Source organism: Meleagris gallopavo, chromosome 7 (genome assembly GCF_905368555.1).
Source record: "Meleagris gallopavo chromosome 7, MGAL_WU_HG_1.1, whole genome shotgun sequence".
Classification (NCBI taxonomy): domain Eukaryota; kingdom Metazoa; phylum Chordata; class Aves; order Galliformes; family Phasianidae; genus Meleagris; species Meleagris gallopavo.
In genome coordinates, this window is record NC_139410.1 from 2,011,356 (window position 1) to 2,038,763 (window position 27,408).

Sequence of the window (27,408 nt, forward strand, 5' to 3'; positions counted from 1 at the left end):
GAGCAACCGTTTGCGTGTTGCGCGCCGCAGTCGTTAGGCGCGCACGCCTGAGGTGGTGTTGCCACTGCTGCGGCTGTGACGGCGGCTTCACCTGGTGCTGGTTGTTGTCCGGTCGGATCGCTGGCAGTAATTTGGTACAGGGAAGGTCTTCTCGTTAGTCTCTTGCTTGTTGTCATCCGCCATGTGGTCTGTGAGGGCCCCAGTGGGAAAGCTTTTTGGAATGAAAGGTGAAAAATGATTCTCTTACAAGTAACAAAGCAGAAAATGAAGTGCTTTTTTCTGAAATAGTGCAGTGCTGGCTCTGGAGTGGAACGAGGTGGTATAATTTAGTTGCTCTGTGTGGAGACTGCAAAACAAGCCAGGTTTTGGAATTTTCGTTAATGGTATGTTACAGTAAGCAAAGACGCTGAGTAAATGCTTTATCTTTCTGTGTTGTCTTTGAAATTGTGTTGGTGTATTGGTTTATGGTACAAATTAGATATTGTGCAAGTAGCAGGGTATCCTCTCAAAGCTGACTTGGAAGCAGAAGTAAAGAGTTGAGACCACCCAGCCTGAGTGTTTCAAAACGCACTGAAATGACAGGACTAAAAGAGAGTGATACATTGTGTGAGTCAGTGCTGCCATCATGAGTAGAACAGAGAAGTGCTTCAAGTCCAGCCTGTGTAGTCAAGCAGTGAGAGAAGCAGCCTGCTGCAAAACCATGGAGTGGAATGGGGTGGAGAGCACCTGGACAGGCTGATAGAGGGCATCATCCAACTTCCTATCTCTTTGTGCTGAGGCGAAATTGGTAAGTATACAGTAAGAGTTTGAGACGCTGTGATAGGTAGTAGTAGATGGAGGTGTAAGAGATCTCTGACACAGGTGGTGCTATATGGATGATGTGGCAGAACTTAAGAATATGAAAATGTTTTGTGCTCATTGCAATCTTTTTTTGTTTTTATTTTTCTTGATTGCAGTCTTTGTAACCAAAAATCAATTAGGTAAGTTCATTGTTCTGAGCATTATAAAATAAAACTGTGTAATCACTCGCACTGGAGTGTGTGTGATGCTTGCTGAGCTCATGCTTTGCTGGCAGGAAAGGGACTCCTAAATTACTTGTGTTGGGGTTTCCTAAGTCCGTGGAATTGTCAGAGCTGTTGTGTTCAGTTGTTCAGTTGAACTATTCCAATTTTATGTCAGTGATGACTGGAATCCAACTCTTTGGTGTGTTGTATGTTACTGCAGCATTGGACTTTATTAGGCCCCTGAGCACATTGTTCTTACCTATCCTGGGAGTGCCAGCCCTCTATTAAGGAAAAGCTGTTTGAGAAACAGCAGCAAACTTGGAGCTCTTTGAGTAAAAGCTGGAAGAAGCTATAGCAGAGCATCCTCAACTAGATGCCCTAGGAAGCCTGAGTCAGGCCCTGCACCTCCTCTTGTAATTTTTTCCCTGTTGCTTTGAAGCAGAGCCTCTTGTGTTTGGCTTTCACCCAAGCCCCTCTTGTAGTTCTGGGGCTGTTTAGGCAGGACGTGCACCTGGACCCTGATCCATTGACTTGTTTCCCAGCTGACCCCACACTCATCTTGTCTTTGGGACCTCTAGGCCCTGGTTACTCTGTCTAGACTTGACCCTGACTTGTTGATGACTTATCTTCTCGTTTTTACCTTGGCCTGCCTCATCACTGTGTAGTTGTCTGGTGAATTGGACTTTGTGTCAAGCCTGGTGGCTGCTGCTGGGTCTACCCTGCTTGCCATGCGTATATATTGTTGAGGCCATGACCCCTGCTCACCCTTGTTACCACCCTCAGTTCCTCCTTCCTAACACCTGTAAGGTTACCTAAAGTAACATTCTAGGAAGGGCTAATAACATTAACAAACATATAGAGCAAAATGGCATGATTGAGACAATGAAACACATAAAACAGGTAGATTATGTTATTCAGTATCTAGAATAAAAGAACAACTAGACTGTAGCTCACACATTTTTTATGAATTTCTGCGGTGTCATTCTGGATTAGTTGATGCCAAAATAGATACAAGTTTACCACAAGTTTCACCATCTCTTCATGCAGTCCATCTTACATTTTACCAGGCTGCTGATCAGTTGACATACAACATTATGGCTTCCAAGGAAAAAATTACTATCTGCTATATTTTTTGTTTGACAGGCTAAGTAGTTTTTGTTCTGCTGTGATTCTGTTAGCATGATGCAGGGAATATGAGCAGTGAGGGAGTGGTGAATCCATCTTGCTTCAGACATCAAGCCTGTTACTTAACTTCCAGTCACATAATCGTTATCATATTTAAGACAAAAAGAATTAAGCTTGGCTGTAGTTTCTGAAGCGTTACTTTTTTTAGTCTAGATACTTGTGAATGAACATTGTTTTATCAGTGATCAGATTTGTGATTTACAAGTGATGATGTATTTAGTAGAGGAGATGATTTATTTATCTTCATTTTCTGTAACTTGTTGAATCTGATGCTGTTCTTGTTCTTTTCAGTGAGTTGCTGTAGGTAATAGCTTCTTGTCCTTTCTATTACACATAAGTACAAATGAGACTAGCATCATAAGGATACTTGAAATACTCAAATAAATTGGATTGCAAGTAGTTCAGCGTCCTGGGATAATCCAACAGTTACAACTTTTTGTTTAAGAAAAAACAGGAGAGGAAAAATCCAAGAAAAATACTTCAGGAAGTTGATGTGTTGATACCTTGCTTCCAGGAAATTGTTATATAACGTAAAAAGATGTCTATCTTTAGAATGGTGATTATTTCCTAAGATAGCTCTGAAATAAATTAGTTCAGTCTGAATTGACTAAACCTTTTTCGTGTGAATTTAATATTGGGACAGTCTGAAGGCATTCTTACTTAAGATAGTGTAACAATCTCTACTGTAGGAAAAGCAATTGTTTACATTGAGAAGGTAAAAAGGGAAAACAGACAAATGCTTCCTTGTGAGCCTATCAATGCACTTAAAGGTATTCCAAAGGAGACATGAATTATATAATACCTACGGATCGTGAGATTATCTAATTGACTCTCTGATTCTGTGATCATAATTCTCAGTCTTTTTAATTCTAGTATAGATATATTGCAGTGATACATCTGTCTTTCAGTTTTTGTGAAAACATCATGGAAGGAGAGAGTTGTTGAAGTGGTAGGATGAAATAGCACAAGGACAAATAATGCTATCACGGTTTAATATCATAAACAAATTTAGGCTGAGAAATGAAGCAAGGAGCCAAATTGCTAAAACAAGAAGGATCTGAAAATGTCTTTTAATAGCACCTCTTTTTAAGTATCAAATTCTAAGACAGAATTTGATTTAGTTACGAAATCCATGTTAAGTTCTGATCTCATAATAGGTTGGTGAATTTAATCAGAATTTTCTCATTCCTGCACATATACTTATCAATGTGTATCAGTGGGCATTGTTGAGGAATTTGGGTAAGAATTCTTTAAGAAGATTGATGTAGGAATGTCACAATGTTTTTCTTTGTCTCATTTTATCCCCCTTTCTCTTTTAAAATCTTTTAACTCATTTCAAAGACTCAAGTGCCATTCCGAACTTAGCTACTTATAGTTCAGTTTCTTTAGAAATTTCATGAAATCTCACAAGTCTTCTTGCTATTGACACTGCAAACACTGTGCTGATGTCTGTGAATTGTCTGAAACATTTGTTACTTTAATACATAGGATTATTGACTTTTGCTACCTAATAATTTACATCTTATGTAATCGTGTGTGTTTTTATACAACAGGTATTATAATAACACTTTCAGCTTGTGAGCAACCTTGTTTCAATGGTGTCCGTGAGCTTCACTGACGTTGACTGGAATTTTTGGCAGTGGTAGAAGAATAAGGATTCTTGTTCCTTAGCAGAGTTATGTAAAAAGACAATTAGGTTGTAAGAATAATTATCAGTATAGTAATTTACAAGCCCGTGTTTGCCTTCAAGGGGAAGAGAAACAGGGTACAGTTTCATAAGGAGTGAGTCCTGCTCCTCCCTCTGCTTTCAGCCCTACTGCTGCCTCCATCCTGGCATCAGTGTAGCTCTTTGTGGGATTGTGTGGTGGTGTGAGTTCAGCCAGCTGAGTGCTTGTGTGATCTGAACTGTCCAGAAGTGGGCTAACTGAAGATGCTGCAGAACTGTTGTCTAAGGGTTGGAAGAGTTCAGGGGCTTATCCTTCCGATTCTAGAAAAAATACCCACATCTGGCTCACATAGAAGAGTTTTGATGTTATTGCTTAGTGCACTTGGTAGTTTGTCACTCTTGTTCTTTGGAGCAATTCGTTTAATCTGAGCGCCTCTCAGCAATCTGCTTCCTGAGTGTTTATTTGCTATTACGTTACAAAGGTTGATGATTAAGTAACCCAGTAGTCAGAATATGATTTCTGTAATTATGATCCTTTTACAGTTCAGTAATAAAAACAGTTAATGTTTATTAATCAAAAATTCCTCACCGCGTTTCTGAGATGGTTTCATTGGTTGGTTCGTGAGAGTGACAGTAGTGGGTTTGAGGCATACTTATGAAATATGTGCTATGTTCTAAAATTCTGATCTTACCACAGACTGTGGATACGCACTCCTGGGATGTACTTCTGATAAGTCAGTTTAATAAACAAGTGGACTCCTACTATGTGGTCACTCCTGAACTCACTCATTCATATCCACAATAAGAGTAGCTGTGTTTAAAACTCAGTGGAGGAAAAGATCTTCACCTTTCCTCTCCTCATGCAAGTCTGTGAGGCTTTAAATCAACTTTGCTTCAGGGCTGCTGCAGCTCTGTTGTTTACTATCTGCTCGCACTGAAATTTATGAGGAGGGTGCTGTAGGTAATTATTTTATCTCAACAGCAGCCTTGAGAAATAACTAAACGTGAGAGTTAGTTAATACTTTTCTCTTGCTCTAAGAGGTGAGTAGTGGCTGGAGACTAGGAAAGGATTTGGTTTGTTGCAGATAGGCAGCAGCCAAGGCAGCCTTCACATGTGTTTTCCCTTAGCTTTCTTTCTACCCCACCGATTACTCTTCCTACCCAGCATGCTCTTTCACAAGTGAAAGAATAGGAACTGCAGTCTGCATAGGTCACAAGAGCTGAGCAGGCAGGGCAATTAGAAGGTATTTTACTCTTCTGCCTAGCTGAGTTAGACAGGATAAAACCATTTATTTTCTGTCTTGAAAACACTGGTAACTACTAGCAGTTACATTTAATTTGCCATTATGGCTCTTAAAAATAGTCGGAACTGAAGACTACTAGGGCTATTGTAACTCTAATGTTGGCCACAAGAGAGCAAGCTGGAATTGAGTTGGCTGCTCAGGAAATCCAGAGCTGCTCAAAGAAAGAATGCAGATTTGGATATAAGACGGCTAGATGGAGTCGCCAAAAGAGGGGAGAAAGTTGTCTGAGGGTATTTGTGTTTGCCTTGTTTGGAATAGTTTCCACTGTGATCCTGGGTTATTTTGTATGTAGATGTTGCAAATTCAAAATCCATGTGAGTAAATTCTGAGGTATAACAATGATTTCTACATTAACTTACCTGTTAGATCTATATTTTAATGGCTTACTAACTCACAACAAGAGCATTGAAATTGCTGAAATCAATCAGTTTTGCTTTATAATAACCTTTCTACTAATTTGATTGAGGCACTGGGATATGAAGAGAGTTAGATTAGTTCACACAACCAGGAATCTGAATCTTTGTACCTGAATCTATGTAAATCTGTGGTTTGTCTCCTTAGGTTAAGTATCTGGATTATAAATTGCACAAGAAACCTTGCAAACCCTCTAACCATTCTGTTTTAAATGTCTTATTACTGCAAACAAAACAAGAACTCTGAACTTGTTGTAAGCTTGTAGTGCAGTCAGATCTTTTCAGTTTTTACTTCTGATGAATTTTCAAGGCAATCAGAAAACTTTTTTGCACAAAAATTCTGTGTAGGTCGGATGCATGCAATTCTTCATTTTCTAAGTAAAAGCAGATTTTCATCACTTCCACATGAAATAGTTTTAGGCTAGTGTAAAAAATAGCTAAGAAGTTGCATAGCATTGGTCTATCAGTAAAGGTAAAGATAGTCCCACCATAGTGTTTCATCTGATGATTTAAATTAAATCTATATCCACTCTGTGTTCTCTGGTATAAAATTGAGGCAGCTAATGAATACAAGGGCCTTACTCCAGGTCTTATGCCACTGAAGCTGAAAATATAGTCTGAATTTTAGTTCTCATAATCTTTGCTTCATTAGCACAGAAAACCTTGTTGTACGCTGTTGAGAAGTTAATGTGAGCTGTAGTTGTACTTAGAAAAGTGGAAGAAAAAGACTTCTTTGTCAGATTGGTTTTACAGACTTAATAAACTGATGTAGCGGTTATTCCTCAAATATGTTGAGTAACTGATACACAGGTTTACTTTTAAAGTGTTTGTACTTCTATGATTAGCATTGAATGTCTAGGTGTCTTAAATAATCAAGTGCTCTGTCTTACAATAACAATCATTTTGTTTGCAGTACAAAGCTGGAAGTTTGGTGTCTGGAAGCTGGACGCCCCACTTTTGATGCAGTCAAAAAGCAGGAATATGAGCTGCTTGGAACTGCTTGTGGCACCAGATACAGCTGTGCCTCCTTCACATTACCCTGGGCTGGGACATCTTGATGCAAAATCGGATTACTGCCAATGTATCCGCCTAATAAAAAAAGGAAAAGAGAACTGCACCAAACACACACCGAGTGATGAGGCAACCTGACCAGTACTCTGTTCTTTCGCAAGTTGAGCTGGGAAGCCTGGAGAAGATTAGAGAGTAAATTATGTGCTTGTTTCTATTTCCTGTTGGGAGTGCCTCTCTGTTGGTAAGTACTGTGTTTAAAATATTTTGTACAACTGGTATTTTCTTGAAGATAAAACACAGATTAGATTGTTTTGGAAGATTAGGCAGACCCAAGGAGTATGGGCTGAAGATACCAAACTAGCAGCCTGCTTCTAGGAGACATATGTCTTCTAGAATCAGAAACATTGATTGTTTCAGAAGACATCTATTTCCATTAGTTACAGTCAGTCCTGTAAGTTATGTTCCCTCAGACATAAAATGACCCACTTAAATGTGAACTTTAGCAAACCAAAACATGTATGAGTAGGTTGGAGAGAGAGGGCAATGTTTAATATCTGTGTTAAGCTTTCTGAGCCAAGAATCAAGATTAGACTGCTCTCAGGCACCCAGGTGTATTAGGATTTTACCTAGACTGATTTATTAAGTATGTTGCTCATGAGTACTTTCTGTTCCTTTGCTCTCTTTGTAACAAACATTTGGACTTTGTACTTGCTTGTGAGAAGATAGGACAAATGTTTATAATTAGTTTTGTTTGTTGCTGCTACAGTTACATGAAATGTAGTAATGTTAACCTAGTTTCCAGTATTTGCAGTACTGAGTTTTGAATATGATAGTTAAACATTTGGAGCAATAACAACCACCAGAGAAGGAGAGGCATTGCTATGTAATTTCTGTTATATTTTTTAACTGGTGGATGTTCAGCAAAACAGTGACGATGGCTCGGAGTTTTAAGAGTAGTTGAGAGAACAGAAAACTTCAAGGAGATCTTTCTGCCAGTCAAATACATTAGTTTATGTGATAAAGGTAACCTAGACAAATAATGCAATTTTACAACATTGAACACTAGAGTAATGTATAATTTTTATAAGCATTCAAACATTTGTTTAACGCAAGTTACTAGTGTTTAGCACTTATGAAATCAAGATGCTAAGGTAGCATCTGGAGAATAAGCTAAAAGCTCCTGTAAGTTAGAATCTCAGCCAGCACACATTGAGAGTTCAGTTTATGTTGTTAGAGCAGGCTTTTAAAACTTGATAAAAAGAATAATATGAGAATATCAGTGTAACTTCACACACTCACAAGTAGTGATCCTTCTTCATGGTGAAAGTCAGTAATAAAACCTGCAAATGTAGAATAAATAAACGGTCTTTGTCAAATTCTCCTAATTCTGCTTGCAGCCTTTATAGGCTGAAAATGGCAGTAGGATCCATGTTCAGATCACACAGGCATAAAGAGGGAGAATTCACGGTGACCTAACAGTAGGAACATAAGAAAGTGAACGATAGAGCTACCCTTTGGCACAACTACAAGCGGTCTGAGCAACATGAGGCTACATTTGATTCTCCTTGGACTAGAACGGAGAAAAACAATGGCAGTAAATTGTAGTGGAAGAACAGAAATTCCTAGAATTATATCAGTCCTGAAGGATGAAACTTTTCTCAAAAACAGAGAAAACTGGCAAATATTTTTCACACTCTTTGTATCTTCTGAGCTTTCTCAGATGATTTCCATCCTCCCAGTGAAAGCGGAAAAATTATCAGGGAGATGATGATTTTCAGTCTTAAATACAGAAGTTTAGAAGTGGTATTTGGGGAATGTGGTAGCCTTTTTTAGTGTGGGCATGTATGTGGTACGTAGAGATGGCTCTTCCTTATAATGCATTGAAAATAGTTAACAATATTATCTTAGTCGTAAAACTATTTCAGTCTACTTGTATCTGAATTACTGTACTAAACTGATACAATGGAAATTGCGCTGCTACTGATACACGGTAATACTCAGCGGAAAAGGTAAGCTAGAGCCTAAGGTAGGACACATGGAGTCGGATCAAAGGTCCATCTGGGTCTATAGGCTGTCTCGGTCTGCATACAACAGCTGATGCCCAGGAAAGGATATACAAAGAGGTACAAACGTGAACAACTGATATCTTTCAAGTGCTGATTATACTAAAAAGGTTAGCTATATGGCAGAAATTCTTTCCTTTTTGAAATCGTACTTCCTTCTTTAATGAGTTGAGGTGCATTTTCCTACTGTTTCCTACTGTTGGCTAACAAGGAAGAGTCAGATGTGTGCTTTCTCAGGATACAGAATGTCTATAAAAACTCTCATGGGTTCTTGTCAGTTGTTACAGGTAGACAGCTAAACGTTTGAGAGGAATTTTTAAGGATTTTTTCTTTGCTTTTACTTTGTTAGACTAGGAGAATTATAGTTTTACAGCACAAGTGCATGGCCCAAAGGAAAAGAAAGCCACTTTTTCTCTCTTCAACCATCTGCGAAAGAAGTTATATTGCAGAAACCTCTTTATAGATGTTAGAAGTATGTATAATCCTGTGTTTATAATGAAAGTAGTAAATGGCAAGTAATTAATCCCCAAAATGGCTGCTGAAGACCCTACTGCATAGCTGAATAGGGACAGTGGTAAATTGATTTGCTTCATTCTCCTTGTTTGTGTCAAAGCTAGGATTCTAATCTGGCATTTGGTTTGTTAACATGCAGAACACACAAAGCTGTGCTGCTACTTGAGGATTTATCTGCAAATTAATCAAAATCCTCTTACTGATTTTGTTCGAAACTCACAAAAAAAAAAAAAAATCAAAATTTAAAGCATCCTCGGACATATAGCTTAGCATGGTTCAATTGCTGATATCTCAAAAGAAGAAGCTCTTCACCTGATAATTACAGAGGCAGCTGGATTCCACGGGTCCCTGTGACATCTGTCCCAGGGAAAAAGAAACCTACCCTGAACAGCGGTGTTACAGCCTGTGCCTGGCATGTTGGTGAACAGAATTTAAATGATACATTTGTCTCCACTGCTAAATAATTTACACTGTATTGGAGATGATTGAAGAGCAAATCAAACTGATTTGACTAATATCTTCCCAAAGGCTTTTTAGAAAAATAAACGAAACACAATAACCAGGCCTTACAACTATCAGATTTGCTCCATTAGTTAGACAGCTATGGCAGAAATTATGTTAAGATGTTAATGATGCTATGTTAAAAAATGGTGTTAACTAGGAGAATATCATGATCATCTTACAAGTCAGGCTAAGATGAGATAATTATTCTCTTTTTTTTTTTCTGTAGTTTACCTAATTTTTATCTGACATTTTTAACTGACTTTTAACTGTCTATTAAACAAGTCCACTAAATACACTCTTACGCAGGTTGTATGCTAACTGAAGTGCAGTAACAGCCCCTTTACACTACACAGAACAATTAAAAATATTTTTGGATAAGAAGGAAAGGTTCTCTCTTTCAGTTACTGTGCACATAGCTTACACTTATTTGTTTACTGTATCTTTACACAACCTTGCCAGGAGGTTGCCATGCTTCTTTTTAGTCACACACTTGAAAAGACTCTTGCACGTTGTGTTTCCTCCTCTGCTTTTATTTTTGCAAGGAAAGCTAACACCTTGGGGAGTGAAATGTATCTTTGCTCTTTGGCTGTCAGAGCTGTGACAGCCGCGTGAGAAGACATGCTGAAGGTAGTTTTTAAGTCCTGCTGGGAACGTAAGCTTTGAAGCTTCGCCAGTAACTATCAAGGGTCTGTGAAGTACGTGCTCTTTTGTCTTCATTGTTTTCATAAGTAGACTTGTACCAAATTAGTTTTCAGACTAATTAAAACCTGAAATCACAGGCATTTTCATGAACTTTGTGGGAATACAAGGAACAGCCTTGAAAGTCTTGCTTTTCCCATTGGCTTAATGGAACTTTGAGTTAGCTTGTGAGTGAGCTGAGAGATATAAGTTTGTGTGTGTGTACATAAACATACTGTATTAGATAGTAAGTATCCTAGATATTCTAGTAATTCTATTAATAACATTTCTTTATATTGCAGAATTATATAATACATGTATATGTATGACACCAAATAAAGATACTGTTGTTAAATTCTAAAAAATCATTTCCAAGTTTATCATTTCTAGGGAAGAGTGAAGCAAAGAAAGATAAAATATTTTAAGTGTACATAGAGAAGCATAAGAAATTGTTAGTGAAAATGAAATATGAAAATGTAAAACATTGGCAACGATTGAATTAACTTAAAGAAAACAGTTTGGGAGATGAGAACTGTGTAGGAAAATTACATGCTAAAAAGAAGAATCTTTAGAAACCAAAATGGAGATGACTGTATAATACAGGTGCTGAACCTGTGCATTTCCTCTTACGTAGTTGTAGATTCACGTGGATTTTTGGTCAGGTCTCAGTGTAAATCACTAGGAATCAGTGGAAAAGAGATCACATGTTTGTGCAAGATCTTCTGTAGAAACCCAGCTTCAGAATTAAGTTTGAACTTGATCAGGTTATGTTGATACATCATGTTTAAATAGCGTATCTAATGTCAATTATTTGGAAAATACTGTATGGGCAGTGGAGTACATTAAAATGATTGGTGTCGAGTGTAGGTGACAAGGTTAAACAACCTAGATAAACTCATTTCAGGATGAAGTGGAGATACTGAAGTAAGGAATAGCTGTTCCCATTATGAAGAACCGAGAAGATACTCATGGGAAGAGTCTGGCTTTCTCAGTCGACCAACATTTTTTAAGGCAATTAACAATCAATTTTAGAGGTTTCAGAAGGAAGTCAGGTGCTGCTAAATTGTTTTTAAAAATGTGAAGGAAAATAGGAAGATGAAAAATGATTTCATACCTTCATATCTTACTCCTCTTTAACCTGCCTTGCATAGTGGTAACATTTTTCTTGTAGGTTTCATTTCATTAAGATGCCAGATCCTATTTTGAAACAGCTTCTTAAAGTGTCATGGATAACTCAGCTAATTATTTTTTTTTCAAGTTTGTCAAAACCATTAAAAACCATAATCAGGTGAAATTGAACATTAATAGAAATGAAGCAGCCAAGTGAGCTGTTTTCACATCACACGTAATGAATCAGACCTGAATATGCATCTAACATAAGTTTACTGTTTTCTTCTAGGCACTACTCCCTTCCAGTAACACACAGAATCTGTTACTATTTATCTTGATATTTAGAGTTATTCAAGCTGTATTTAGATTTTTCAAAACTGAAGATAGAACACGTGACTGTGTTATGTCCTGAGCTGATGAGGTAGTTGAAGATTTATCTTTAGTTACTGGGTGATTCCTTTTCTAGCCATTACATCACTGCAAGTGTGTTTCATATGCTGATGCTGAGAACAAAGCTGGGGATATTGGTGGGAAAGATTTTCTGTACTAATGCCCAGATAGGGAAGTGACTTGGGGGAGTGAAGGGAGGAGAAAACTTGTAGCATTCAGCCCCTTCCCGGCAGTGTTTCTAATGACAGGTTGCGCCACCTATTCTGCCCAAATATCTGGCAGTACACAAAACAGCAGTGAGGAAATACTTGCTAGGTGACTGACAAGATAACCAGTAACAGTGTTGACATTAATTATGTTTCTGATCTCATGTCTCGTCGTTACACTGAGATTGATGTGTGGGAGAATTTATTTACAAGCATATTAGAACTGAAAAGTTGTAGAATGTGACGTGCAAAATTGGATGGCTACCTCTTTTAGATTTAACTAAATAACAAATAGGACCTATGGATAGTAGAAAAGTAATTGCAAACTGGAAGTGTTTGTGTTGCACGTGGTGGGTGAAATGCCACAGGAATTGTAAGTTAAAAATGCTGGCTTTTTAAAGAGACTAATTTTATGAGCACTAATAGCATTTTTTGTCATAGTATGCAGTAGGATAACGGTAACAGGGTATAAAGATGCTTCAGGGTATAAGGATTTTTTTTAAGCCTTTAAGTATTCTTCTGCATTGGTGAGTGCAAATGCAGCAGTGCATTGTACATTGGGCTGTGCTGAAATCTGCTTCTACAGCACTGGCTGTTAATCAGACACTTAGATTGATTATGATAGATTTTTATGCTCCATTACCAATTTTTCCTTTTAAGAAGTCAACAACACCACCAAAATGGTGCAGGCTCCTGTGCTATTCCTATCTACTGCTAGTTACCAAGTACTAGAAGTAAAACAGTTTCACAAATGCCGGTATAGTCTGACTTGTTGACTTGCATGCTAAGACAGGCAGTAGGCAATCCTAAGTTTCAGTTATCAGGTTCAGTACTATGCTTTTCTATACTATTGTTTTTACTATTTAGAATAATTAATTTAAAATATCTTGATTCAAGTTAACTTCTTTGCGTTTCCATTTGAACATTAGCATGATCTTTCTTTTTTCTGAAGCGTTTGTTACCATTTTTATTAAGAGAGATAACAAAAGGAAATTGTGCTTAGACATTACTGTGATACATTCTAAATTACTTTCTGACTAGTTCATCTTCAGAAGTATGACTTTATCATCTAACTGTAGGCAATAAATAGGTCTTTTTTGCAAGTGTTTCTCATACATCTCTCAATTTCTGCTCAACAGAAGAGGTGGTGGTTGTTTTGGAATTGTACTTAATTCCTGCCTGGAAAAATGATTTTGCAGCTTTTCATTATTTAATTCTTAACAGAAAATAGTGTGTGTTTGAATCAAATACTTATTACTGCTTATGGAACAGCTTGTGTACAGTTCAGTACTGGACTAAATGTTTTTGTTAAATACAGCAGCTAAAGCAAATAGACTGAGAATATTTTTGTTTGTTCTTTGTGTTACTATTATTTTATGTTAGACCATATTTTAGTCCTTGGAACTTTAAAATAGCTAAGCATGTGTCCTGCTTAACTTCAATACCATCGCTTCATTTATTTCCTTATCGTTTTGATGTGAAGTGAAACTTTACCTCTGAGAATTTTTAAAAACCATAATCTAGCTCTGCATCAGTATGAAGCAATCACCATTTCCTGGCCAAAATTATTGCATGGTACTGCTGTGCACAGTGAAACAGCTGCAACATCCGGACTGAAAATTTTGTATGAGAGGAGAAAGTGGAGTAATGAGTCCTACATTCTGCTCTTGAATTCCCTGCACGCTCTACAGCTTTACCCAACAAACAAACAAACAAAAAAATCTTCAAAAAGGAAGGATTACTATTTTGAGGAAATTTCCTGGGTTACCCTGACAAGTTCAGAGTGTGCATTTGTGAAAGCTTTTACTATGGCGAGGCTGTCAAGCTTTTGACAGATATCAGCTTTCCTACATGGAGATAGAGACCTGATGAAAGTCTGGAGTGCCTTCCCTCCCCACACATGTGTGGGAAGGGCATTTACCATTGCTTGTCTGAGACTCAAATGGCACTGTTGATTTTTAATTTTCTGAGGTGGTTGGCCCCTGTTTCAGAAGGCAGACACACAAAATAAAGATCTGTATCATGGAGCAGGTCACTGACCTTTTCTTTTTCTGTAACTGCTTCATGCACAGCTGTTGATCTTACTCTGATTACTTGTGGTTCTCAGGGTACAAAATATACAGCCTCGCACTCCAGTTGCTGTTAGTTCATGTTTTCCGCATTGTTTTGGCAGGAATGCTTGCACAGCTGCTTCTGGTTTTTTAAATCATAAAGCATCACTGGGGACTGAAATCCTTGTTCTGATGACATAATATTGTTAGCCTGTACTGATGGAACTCCTAAAATCCCTGTGCAAGCACCTCTTACCCTACAGGATTTAGGTACAACAACTATGAAAACTGTTCATCACACAGCAGTGCTACCTGCTAATGCACTACAATCTCCTGAGCAAGAGTGGGTTTTCTTAAGTTTGTAATGCAATGTCATCTCCCTTCCATTTTTTTTTCTCATCACATTGCCAATGCTGTAATATATGAATTCTGAAAAATGCCAACCACATTTCTCCTAGTTACGCCTTATTAGCAGAATAAAAACAATTCTGAGCTGTCAATAAGAATGAAAATGAAACAGGAACAGATGCAGGAGATAGTGTTCCAAGTCGCAAACTAATTCATTCCTCAGGTAAGATAAAAGAAGATGCAGATGAGGGCAGTCAAGCAGTGGAACAAGTTCGCTAGAGAGGTTTTTTTAGTCTTGAATCTTAGAGGTTTTCAAGATTAGCCTGGATAAAGTTCTGATTAACCTGTTCTCATAGCTGACTTTGCTTGGAGCAGGAGATTAAACAAGAGACCTGAGGTCTCTTCCAACCCAAATTATCCTGTTATTCAAATCTGTGAGTTCAAGAAAAGCTTAAAGGCATCTAACACAAGGCTGATAAAACCTGCCACAATCTGGCCTGCTGTTTACCTGCATCCTCCTCATTTCTTGGCCCTTCTTTCTAATCAGACTGCTTCCATCTCTTTTTTCTGTGAGTTGACCTGTGTTTGTGTGGAGTGCTATCCAAACGAATAACAGAATGACTGAAGTTGTAAAGGACCTCTGTGTCCAAATCTTGTCCACCCTTCTTCTCGAGCAGGGCCACCTAGAGCAGGTTGCCCAGGAGCATGTCCAGGCAGGTTTTTGAAGGAGAGAGACTCTACAGTGTTTCTGGGCAGCCTGTACCATTGCTCCGTCACCCTCACAGTACAAGAAGTATTTTCTGATGTTTGGGTAGAACCTCATGTGTCTCAGTTTGTGCTCATGGTCTCCTGTCCTGTCGCTCTGCACCACTAAAAAGAGCCTGGCCCTCACCTTTTTGCATTCTTCCTTTAGGTATTCATGGACATTGCCGAGTTCTCCCTGAGCCTCCTTTTCTCCCCACTGAACAGTCCTAGCTCTTTCAGCCTTTTCTCATGGGAGACGTGCTCCAGTCCCTTTGTAAGATTTATGATCTTTTGTTGGATTTTCTCCAGTATTTCTATGTCTCTCTAGTTCTAAAGAGCCCAGAAGTAGACTCAGCACTCTAGGTATGGCCTTGCCAGTGCTGAGAGGATCAGCTCCGTTGAGCTGCTGGTAGTACTTGAGTTACTGTACCCCAAGATATCATTTACATTCTTAGTGGCGAGAGCACATTGCTGGCTCGTTTGCAGCTTGGCTTCCACCAGGACCTCCAGGTCTTTTCTGCTTGGCAGCTTTCCAGCTGAGTAGCCCCCAGCATATACTTGTGCATAGGGTTGTTCCTTCTCAGATGCAGGACTTAAGTTTCATGTTGAACTTCAGTGAGTTCCCATCAGCCTATTTCTCAGAACCCTCTCAGCCCGTTTCTCAAATGAGTTCCTGTCAGTCCATTTCTCAAAATGCACTTCTCAAATCCAGTGACGGGCCCCTACACTCCAGTACAAAGATCGTACTGATGAATTCTCCCAAGACCATTCACAAACTTTCACGAAGTTTTCCTGGGGAGAGAAGTGAACAGGGACAATGTGTTCGATGTTATACTTTCAGGAAGTCTTGCTGTTTCCTTTCATGTGCTCATATGCTGAGGCTAATTTCCTTGCCTTTTTCATACTGATAATAATACTGTAGGTGATTGGTTAACCTGTTTTCCTAATTTTTATGCTTTTTTTTTCATTGCTTTTGATAGAATAGCCTTTTTGACCTGCCCAGTCAAGCCATTTTCAGCCTCTTAATCTGGCCATTCTTTAATCCTTGTGTTTACTCAAACACTTTCAGTAAATGAATCACACCTTGTATTTCATACTTTAATTACTTTAATTCCACTTTTCCTCCTGTCTCTTCCATTTAGTAGATATGCATTGTTTGTACCTGCGCTTGATCTCTTTTCTGTACTACTGCACACTCAATCTTTAAGTCATTTTAATTGATCCCACATTTCTAATTCAGACTGGTCATCAAAAAGCTGTATCAAATCAGAAAGCAGGTAACAAGCACATTGGAAAGGCGTGATGTGAAGAGGTGGCTCTGAAGACATTCGAGGGAGGTGCCCTGAGGAGAACCCAGTGCTATGGACAGAGTACACGTGTGTTTTAGATATGAACGTGACTTTTCCTCCCAGAGAACTAATTATGGCTTGTGAATTCTGCGAATAGTATACATTCCCCTGGGATTTTAAAAGTCCTCAATATCTTGCTGTAGTAATCTGCAACAGGAACCTGGTGGATATTGCGAGAGAAGGAGCTCAGCTGAGTTTTGACTCATTTGAGTTTCTCATCTGTAGAATAGTAGATCTGAAAACTGAGCCACACATTTTTTTCCATATAAACAATTCTCAACAAATAGCCAAACACAATTAACTCTGAGAATTGACCTCCTTTTTATGAACTCTCTAATTTATAATGTCACAACTGATAGAGTACTGGGTGCTAAGCCTCAGCTGTTGTTTCACTCAGTTAATTGAGTATAATTGGCTTAAAATGGTCATTGTTCTAACATCGGTCAGGGCACAATAACACCACTGTTCTCCGACTCCTGTTCCGTGGCCTCTCTGTAGAATTACTCTTTATGCAATATGCATGTGGTGAAAGTAATAATAATTTTCTTTGAATGTTGCCTCCCTTTTTATGTTTTCAGAATACTTAACCGACATACATGAATTAACCTCTTAGTGACCCATTAATTATAACACAGGTAGTAATTGCCTTTTTACAAATGAGGGAACTGGAAGTTATGAACTAAACATGACTGTATATGGCAGCAGTCTGAATTTACTATGTACAATACTATTCATCTGCAAATTTTAAAAGACTGCAGACATAACTCCATTTTTCACTGCATGGGACATGAAGACAAAATATGCCCTTGTTTAGGACTACACAAAAGAGCTGTACTAAGAACAAAAATAGTCTCTAACTAGTGGATTGCCACAATATTGCTATCAAACTGCTGACAAAGCATAAAGGAAAATGGGACATGCTATTGATGTGTTCCTCCTGGAGTTCATAGCACTTGCAGTATTAGTTGAGTACGTGTACCAGTAGAGGTGCTGCTTAAAGCTTGGCACGGACAAAGCATCTGAGCATATACCCCATTTCCTATGTAGACTGTGCAGCTTTTGCTGAGCTCTCCTACCATAACTGGATGGATTTTAGCTACTGCAGTATAGGTGCACCCTGCATTACTCAAAAAGCTGGAGAGGATGGATTCAACTTGCTGATTAGCAAGGTACTATACTGTCCAGTTTTGGCATCAGTAAGGAGAGAGCAAGCGGTCTCATCCAGTTTTCAGTTAAGGCATACACATGGGTATTTTTTTCTTTTTTCATATTCAGATGTAAATATTTCGATCTAATGTCGCTTTAAGAAGTTTCTTGAGCTGTGTTATATGTGGTGCTCTCAGATGTTAGAGATTGTGTTCATTTGTGTTCAGAGATACAGCCCATGTTTATTTTTAAGTTGTCTGATATTTTGTTTTGCTAAACAATTGTATCAGCTGCAGGCAGATGTTCTGGTTCTGTTCTCTCCCAGCTCCTTAGGAGCTCCTTGCTGGCAGTGCCATAGGAGAAACTGAAATGTCGTTGGGTCTATGTAAGCACTGTTCAGCAGGGACTGACGCATCGCTGTGTTATCAATATTATTCTCATCCTAAATCCACAACGCAGCAGCAGATCAGCTACTAGGAGGAAAATTAGTTCTATCCCAGCTGAGACCAGGAAAATCGCTTAGTAAGCTATTATTTGTGTTTGAATAAGTATTTATCAGATCTTCCTGTAGATATATGATAAAAGATCATCACTTTACACACACGCCACTTACAGCAGAGATTCTAGTCTGACAATCAGTTGGGCATGTGAATAGCTTTAGCTGATAAATAGATGCGTATGTATGATTTTCTTGAATCAAACATTAGCTAAATACCAAGAGTAATCACGGAGAAAATAAATAGAGGACGGAGTAGACAGCAGAAACAGTATGTTTTGAATTCTTTCTGTAAGAATAGGCTATTTTTGCCGAAAAGGAGTAAGCAAGTAAATTCATTGTCTCCTGGCCTTTACTGCCAGTTTGGCCTTTTATCTTCCAAGTGCTTTCCAAACATTTATTAATTAATCTTTACAACACTCGATGAGATTGATAGATAAATACCACTGTGTTTATGAGAAATTGAGACATTAAGGTGGAGTCATTTGTTCGCAGCCACATAGTGACTCAGTGATGAGTTTGAGATCAGAATCCAGAATTGCCTGGCACCCGGCCAGTCAGTCACTGGATGCAGCCTCTTTCTCAGTCTTGTCTTCCTGTGTGCCAAAGCCTTATTGTTTTCCCTTGCTTTCTTCCCATGTGCCTTCTACTTCTCCCAGGCTATGCTGGGAGGACGGATCACATCCACATTGGGAACTACTGTCTTGAATTTTATTTTTTTCCTCATCAGTTCCTGCTTTAGTAAATGGCCGGTCTTCCTGTTCTTTTAGGTGCTGTCTTTGGTCTCTGCAATTTAGAGAAGGTAATAAACCTAATTGAATGTATCTTTCATTTGTTAATTTGATATATCAGAACATAATTATATATATTTTCCTAATTAAATGCCAGGATGTAGCAAAACTTAATCACAAGAATGAATCTCATGTCTTGAATTAATTAATGAAATACTTTTTAATATGCCTTCCTTTATATCTCTAAGTCTATCTGCTTAAAATCACAAGAAATGTAGCAGCTGTATTCTGAATAGTCATTCCCAAAGCCCGTGCATTTAATTGCATGCATTTAATTAACTAGAAAACAATAATTGTGAAGACAGACATATTCCCCTGCCCACTTTGAAATGATTCTCTCCATCCTGGTAAGTAACTCCTGCCTTGTAACAGCACAAGATCATGTGTTTCAGAATCCCCATTCTTTCCCTTCAGTTCTGATGGCTCCAAGCAGTCATCCTGGAGGAAGTTCCGTATGTCCAAACCCAGTAGGTCCAAACTAAAGATTTAATATGTCTCCAACAGCCCTAGTAAGGTCTGTGGTGAGTAAGGGTTTGAACTGTTCTTCTAAATTTGGACGTTTAAACATCTGCCATGCAGTTAATACTCCAGAAGGGCAAAGATTTCTTATAGAACCTATTGTGTATTTGCCATTTTGGTGTTTCGGGCACACAGGAGTGTCTCAAACTAAGTGCCTGTGTTTAGGCAGCCTAATTTGGGCCTACATAGTGTGTAGTCATTTCTGTTTCTCAGCTAAATTAATCGCCATTTTAAAACTTGTGATGTAGAAGAGCATAAACAAAATAGTTGTTTTGCAATGGGAGGTATGAAATTGATTGCTAACAATAAGAATGTGATCAAAACAGACCACAGAAGAAAGGAATTCACAAACAAAATACCTGTGCTCCTCAGGATGGATGTAAATATTGTGCAAATAGACACTGAACTTAGAGGTTTAATTGTGTCAATGTTTTCTTCAAAATTATATGATACATCAACTCTTCTGTTTGTTCACAAGGTTAACTACATCACAACAGCACTTCTGACCGTGTCTGACATCTAGGGTTGCAGATTCACTTAAGAAACATTCTCTGCCTGTTTGTGCTGTGGAATTTCCCAACCACTTTGTTATGACTGTGTTATGGACTCATCCATAAAACACTTGGAAGCATGTGCATAATAAATACCTATTTGTACTGAATACAATAATGGACAATTATATGTTTTTGTAGGACAGAAGACTTTATTAGGGAGCAGCTTGTTGTTAAAAGACTACTTACTTGAAATTTACCTTAAGAAGCAACTTATGACAGTCTTTGATGCAGTGAAGCAAGAGTCCTGCCTCAGCTGCAATTAAAGCCAGAAAAAAAAAAATCAACATACCATTTTTGAGAGGCAATTTGTAATCCATTGGTCCTGCTGTTTTTTTACTTTTCTGTCTGCAAACCCATGCAGTGTAGCTGGAGAATACAGCTAATGAACAACTGTCCTTCACAGTATCAGAGATATCTAGACATCATGATATTGTTTTCTTCTCACTGTCTGGAAATATTTTATCTTCTTTTCTGCCACAAGCACTGTAGGAAAGGTGTCTTGCCAATTCATGCTTGACTTTCTTGCCAGGCTATGTATATATTTAGACCAAACCCCCCCCGGTGTTACTGACTTTTCAAATCAGTTCCCTTAGTTGATTGATCTACCAATGTGCAAAATCTTAAGGATCTGATTCTGTTTATTATTACGCTAGCTTAAACTTGGTTTAAATGGAATTGACTCATGAGCATCGAATATAGATTTATTTTTCATGAGCAGTTTATCTATAAGATGTAGTCATTTAGAACCTTTCCCTCAAAATCAAATCAACAGTGATTTTTCAAACAAACCATATATTTTTGACCGTTTCTTCTTAACATATACCGATGCTACTTGGTGGATCCGTAATGGGATTATTTAAATTTTCTCCAGAAGAGTGGTTCACAGCCTGCAGTTTGAGAAATTTAACTTTTGAGATGGTAAAATTTCTGTGATTGTAAAATAATTTAAGTTGGAAGGAACTCTGGATGTCATCTCCCCAACTCCTTGTTCAAAGCCAGTCCCAGTGCAGGTTAGTCCATATAGTGTAGTGAATACCTTAATGATGGGAATTCCACTGGCTCTTTGGGTGATGAATTCCAGGTTTTGACCACCTTTGTGCTAAAAAAAAATATTGTGGTTATTAGAATTTCTCATGTTCCTACTTTTATTTTCTCTCATCCCATTACTGGGCATCTAGAAGAGTCAGGCACTGTCTTCTCTGTCTCCTCTGACAATATTAAAGTCTCTTCTGAGTTTTCATTCCTCCGGGATCAGCCTCTCCTTTTGCGTTGTGTGCTGTAGCTTCGTGACCATCTTGGTGGCCCTTTGCTGGACTCACTCCTGTATCTCAGTGTCTTTCTTCTCTGGAGAAGACGAAAACCGATCACAGTACTCCAGATGCAGTCTCACAAGTGCCAAATAGAAAGTAAACAATCATTTACTTTTCTGGGCCTGCTGGCTACACTCTTATTACAACAACCCAGGATGGAGAGGACCTTTTCTGCTGCAGTGATGTGCTTCTTCATGCTCAGTTGCCTCATGTTCAACTTCTAATGCCATCCATTTGGGAGAGCTGGCCATAATAATAGGGTGGAGAAGTATTATAGTAAGATAACAACAAGCTATCAGCCATATTTATGTTTTTTTCTTGGCTCTATTTCAGCTAATAAGTAAATTTGTGCTTAAGATATTGATTGGAAAAAAACTGCAAATACTGCAAGCCACATTTTCAGCTCTGATGGACAAGTGCCTGCAGAAAGCTGAAAGTGAGAGCTAAGACCACCATTCTGGCTAGAGGCTACATCCTTGAAAAACATCCTGAGGCAGTGAGAATTTTCCCTTGTCACTGAGCACAGCTGCTGAAATATGTGGTGCCAACAGACTCTGCAGACTGCTTTGGATATTAGCAGGGATCTTCCAGGCAGCACCTCTGGAATATGATTGAAACCATTGGTCTCAGTAAGGGAACAGAGAGTGAGTGCTTTCCCTGGTACTTAATTCCTTTAACTTCTCAGATAAATTAGAGAATTAACTATTTACGTGTATATTCTAGTTAGAGCCACTATAAAAGAAATTGTAGAACAAATTTACTTTCTCGGGCTTTCTATTTAATTTTTTCCAATGCTTATAATGATAAATATGTTTCTAGAAAAAAATCCTGAGAATGGGCAGAGCTTTCTACAGGAATAACGGAAACAATAGCTGATCATTAGTAGTGTTAATGAAGTCATCTGCCAGGTGACAAGAAGGTATCAGATGGGGCCTGGTGAATAAAACTACTTTTTCGAAAGCTATGGCTAGAATTTGTTAGAGTTGAAAGCTAAGTAATTGTAGAATGATAGTTAATTAATAGGTGGGTTATTATGAATAATCAGTGTAGCACTAGCTCCAAGGGATTATACTAATGATCTTGCAAAGTGGGAAAAGACTGACTTATTAATTCCTAATAAGATACAGCAGCTTAGTTGATCATGGTCTAACATCAAGTACACTCAGGTGGTAGCACAAGTCGTTTTTCTCATACCTATAAATGCACACTAAAATCTTCTGTGCAGGTTTTGCTAAAATGGATTTGGTTAAGTATTGTGTCCCACTGCAGTCCTGTTCATGTAGGGTACTCCAAATGGGCCTCACTCATCTTCATCCACCTGCAGCACCGCTGCTGACAAAACTGATGGCTTTTGAGGTTGATGGTAGTTTTATAATTGCAGAGCGGATTATTTTATTTCCAGGCGTAATCTTATTTTCTCATTTAATTTAATGTTTTTCTTGTACTTTCTGCTTTGCCTTCCAAAAAATTAGTTTAAAACTATGGCTAATTTAGATATAAGAGACTGTCAGCTCCAAAGACTGAACATGTTTATGTAAGGATGGGCAGCACACTCAGAAACTGAAATTGATAGTGCACATGGATGTCACAGAAGAAGCTCTTCTGAAGGATTTCCTTTTTTCTGCTGTGGGATCACTCATACCACAGACAGTTCAGTTCCAACTAATGCAGGTCATAAGAAGCTTTTATTCTCCAGTTCACTTCTGTTCTGAAAAGTCTTTCAACATTCTTAAATCTAGGATTTTGTTTTTTTCCTTGAAACCAGTAGATGTTAAATACAGAGAGGTGAACAAGGATGTCAAAATCTGACTATCTTAAGGATGTGAAGTGTAATCTTCCATGGGAGTTGCACAAGAGAATACCTTCTGCTTGCAATAGGGTGTTTTTTAAGAGATACCAGTACTTTCTGACTTTCTTTCACATTTGATTTAATTGCATGTGTCAGAATTCCTGAATGCCGAACTAAAAGGTGAAACCAAAATTCATAGGTGTTAGATGGCTGTAGGGAAAATAACAAATCTAAATGTTTTCTTATTGCCTACTGAAATATGGACAGGAAACCAAATACTGTTTCTTCAACATCATCGCATTGTTCAGTAACAGAACAGTGACACCCTGGAGGTGACGGATTGCAACAAGTTATAATTAAGAAAACTAAACCATATGAGCTTGGCTTGCAAATAGGCCATTATCTCACTCCTGAGAGTCATTTCAGACTCCTGCTCAGTACAAAGTGTTCAAATTCAAGTCAATAATTTTGCACTCATGAGAGTTAATGTTCAGTACGTTAGAAGGAGTTTGCAGAAATGTCACTGCTGTCATTTAAGTGTGAAACATTCACTTGTTATTAGTAGATCAGGTGTTTTCCTTTATTTTGATTTCTTTTTTTTTTCTCAGTTGGTAAAAGATGCTGTTTGTGTTTTGGGTACAGTGTTTGCTTATGACTGAAAATGATCTGACAAAAGGAGTCTCTAAAACACGTTGTCACAGGTAACAGCATTTTAAACAAGTTATTTTGTTCACTATCTAGGCCATTACTTCCATTACACGCCTCACTTCCATTACTTATGTCTTGGATTTAGCCTTCTCATTGGGAATTTCATATAAACGACATCAATCATATCCCACCCAAATAAACTGCTACATTCTGAGTTTGCTAGAGCCTCTAAATGGTTCCCCTACAAGGGTTTGTCACAAGCATCCATCACTGGTAGTGAGGTACCGGTAGACACATAACACCATGAATCTTAGAGAAAGGTGGGAGAGATTAGACATTTCCTTAATGTAGATATGTGTAGATATTCAAGTTACCTAGATATTAGTGAAAATAATGGTTTTTGAGTCAAAAGCTCTCTGTCTGAATGGGAGCATGAAACCTAAGAAACTTAAGAGACTTTTCTCCAGCTCATCCCCACCTGATTCTCGGTGCAAATGTTGTGCGAGTTCTGGACTCTGAGTGTCAGCCAGTACGGAGATGTTAGTTCTGAGAGCTGGATGGATGAGCTTGTAAGCAAGAGAGCCACGGTGCTCCACTCCTGAGTCACAGCAGGGACCAGCTTGGTCAGGGGTTCTGTGCTTCAGCCTCTAAAAAACCTTCTTGTGTAAACTAATGAGTAAAAAAACCACTTTGCACACTAAGAGGGGAGACTTTATGAAGAATGGTAGCATCACAATAATTAAACATCATGAAACCTCTCAGCTGAGTGTAATATCTGAGCTTACATGAGTTCTTTCACTATTATTCACACCTCTTTGGTTGAATCCAAGATGACATTTGTTGGAAGTATTTTGTAAAATTGCTGTTGCTCTAGATTTGGAAGGTCTATTGCAAGTACAGAAACCTGCTGCCACTGATGTGGGCAGTGGTTTAATGCCAAACATATTATTTCTTATTTTTCAAGACGTGTCTTTCCTGGAAGTGTATCTTTGAGTATTCTTTGCATCATTGTTATGCACCTACCCGCTGCTAAAACCTTTTCTGTTGTTGACATCTTGTAGTTGAGTTGTCCTTTCTGCCAGGCGGGTTAAATGTAGGATGACTTTCTTACTTATGGACAGGTGTCTCGTTAGAAACATTCTGAAGAACAGTTGTGTCTTCTGAATTAAAATCTTGGTAGATTTAATCTGAAGCTTAAAAATTTTAAACTATTCCAATAGTTAGATTTCTTTATTCTTCATAATTAGAGAGACAACATTTATCATATTCTGAAGAAAGCAGAAGGAATTAAAGATTTTTTTTTTCAATGAAAAACTTTGACTGGGCAGGCTATAACATAAATACAGGTTTTGTTGATTCATGCACATCTCCAGATGGAGGCTGTAAAGATTTGAGAGATTTCTACTAGGAATGAAATGCCTTTATAATAGCTACAATCACAGCTAATAGAAATTCTGAAAGGGTTTTCCTCACTTGAAAAACAAACAAATCAAAGATAAATTATTTTGGGGTTGTCTAATAATCTGGAAAAGGCAATAATGAAATAAGTAATTACATCTTCCTAGGGAAAAGCAGAGATGTAGGTAAGTTAATAAGTAGGCTGGGGTTGGCCTTGCAATAGAAGAGGCTCCTGGGTTGCCCACAAACGTGTACATTCCAGTGAATGGTGGAAAGCCGGCATTATCTGCATAGTAAGGTTGTCCCATAGTTTTGGTCAACCCTTGCAAACATAATCCATGGTTTTACACATACTGGTTGCCCTTGTTGTAAAGGAAAATTTGAACCCTACTGTTTATAACCTCTGGAAACTGAGTAACTATTATTTGCAGACTTTCTGCATCTACAAACATCTTTCAGCATCTCATGTCTCCAAAATCTCAATTTTTTTTGGTCTCCAATTCCACTCTGTGAGTGACAATTAGTCAGGCCTGGGCTCAAATCCACTGCTTTCCAATTATGTAAATTACTGCCGTAAGAATGCTGAGTCTGGTCTATACCAAGTAAAACAGGTAACTCCTCTTGCATGCCTTCCAGCTATAAAACACCTCCCTAAATGTATCTGAAATCTGTAAATACTGTGGTGCAAAACTCCTGGGAGCCAGTCCTCCAGTAGCAAGACTTGCCTCTTTAAGAACAGTCACAAATTCATTTGAAAATATTCGCAAAGAAATCTAATAACATTTGGAGTTATTGGAGATGTAAGTCCAAGTATAAGAATCTTTGGGTTTTAGCATCTTTGTAGATGTAAAAATCAAGGGGCTTAAGCTAATGTCTGAGGTCAGCATTGTAAGGAATGTTGTGTGATTCCCATCTTATGGAAAAAAAAACCTGGGCACAGACAGTGTAACGAGCACCTGGAGAAAGATCATGTAGGGGCAAACTCAGGAGAACTGTGTGATTTCAGCTACAGAAAGGTATAACCAGCAGTGCTTTTCTGGTCTGCATTCCTGTTGTTACTGTACAGAGGGTAAATCTCTTCAAGATCCAGTTCTGCTGCTGCTGTGTTAGGTACAATAGCAGGCAGGCTAGGTAAGAGCCCAGATCCATCTCATTCAGTTACTAGACTGTATCAGCAACCAGAAATGCCACCGGGCATCACACAGGCATCTCTCAGTGCTGCCACGGAGCTCGCTGCTTAAGGTGCAAGGCACCTAGATGCCAGAAGAACACAGAGCTCGTTCAGTGCCTCTGCTTGCAGATACACTTGAACTGCCAGCAAAGGTGCAAGGACAGGCAGTTGAGAAATGGACGTGACACTAGCTCAGTACCAGGTGATTTTAATATACTCTAGATTATTTATCTAATATGGGAGTTTAAAATGTGAAGTTTCAAGAAAACCTTAGGAAAGATTTTAGGATTTTTTTTTTTATCTGTTAGTAAAGGAGAATACAGTTTAAGCAGCCTGACTATATGAGACAAGCAATCAGGAACATTTTTTAAGCCAATGTGAGAAAAGGCGTTGTGCTTTTTCTAAGGAGAACTCCATGGGAAGAAGCACTTAACTTGTCTGGGATGGCCAGTCCCATGAAAGTAGTAATTTCAGGCTTCCTCTGTTTATATGAATTTTTATTTGTGTTATTTTTTACCAAGATAATTCCCCTTTATGCAAAGGATAAACTGTGATTCATGCGTAGAAAGTCATCTAATTAATACAACGAATACTTTGAACAGGGTCACAAGAGTGGCAAAACCAGAACAGACTATTGGTCTATTATGTAAGACATTTGGCGGCCTATAGAGTAGGGGAAAGGGAGAGAAAAGATTTCACACACAGAGGAAGGAACTTTGCAGTTCTACACAATGAAAAATGTATTTCAGCCCTGGTGAGCAGGAACAGTCACAAAGTTTTTAGAAGGACAGAACAGATACTCCTCAAATATTTTCTGAGGATCCTCAGGTTCTGACTATTTTTGACCATTTCCTAAGTCTATAAAAACGCTGGTTTTGCTGGTGGGGAGAGGAGAGGAGAGGAGAGGAGAGGAGAGGAGAGGAGAGGAGAGGAGAGGAGAGGAGAGGAGAGGAGAGGAGAGGAGAGGAGAGGAGAGGAGAGGAGAGGAGAGGAGAGGAGAGGAGAGGAGAGGAGAGGAGAGGAGAGGAGAGGAGAGGAGAGGAGAGG

General features: G+C 38.5%; 1 protein-coding gene across 1 annotated transcript in view; it reads left to right on the forward strand.

The window, feature by feature from the left end:
- The first annotated feature begins 32 nt into the window (after positions 1-32).
- Positions 33-27,408, forward strand: part of SLC40A1 (solute carrier family 40 member 1) — a 42,554-nt gene continuing 15,178 nt past the window's right edge. Inside the window, exons 1-2 of the mRNA XM_085228826.1 lie at positions 33-787; positions 6,486-6,824. Of these exons, the coding sequence (XP_085084952.1) occupies positions 6,783-6,824 (42 nt within the window). The 5' untranslated portion in view covers positions 33-787; positions 6,486-6,782. The remainder of the gene's footprint in view (positions 788-6,485; positions 6,825-27,408) is intronic.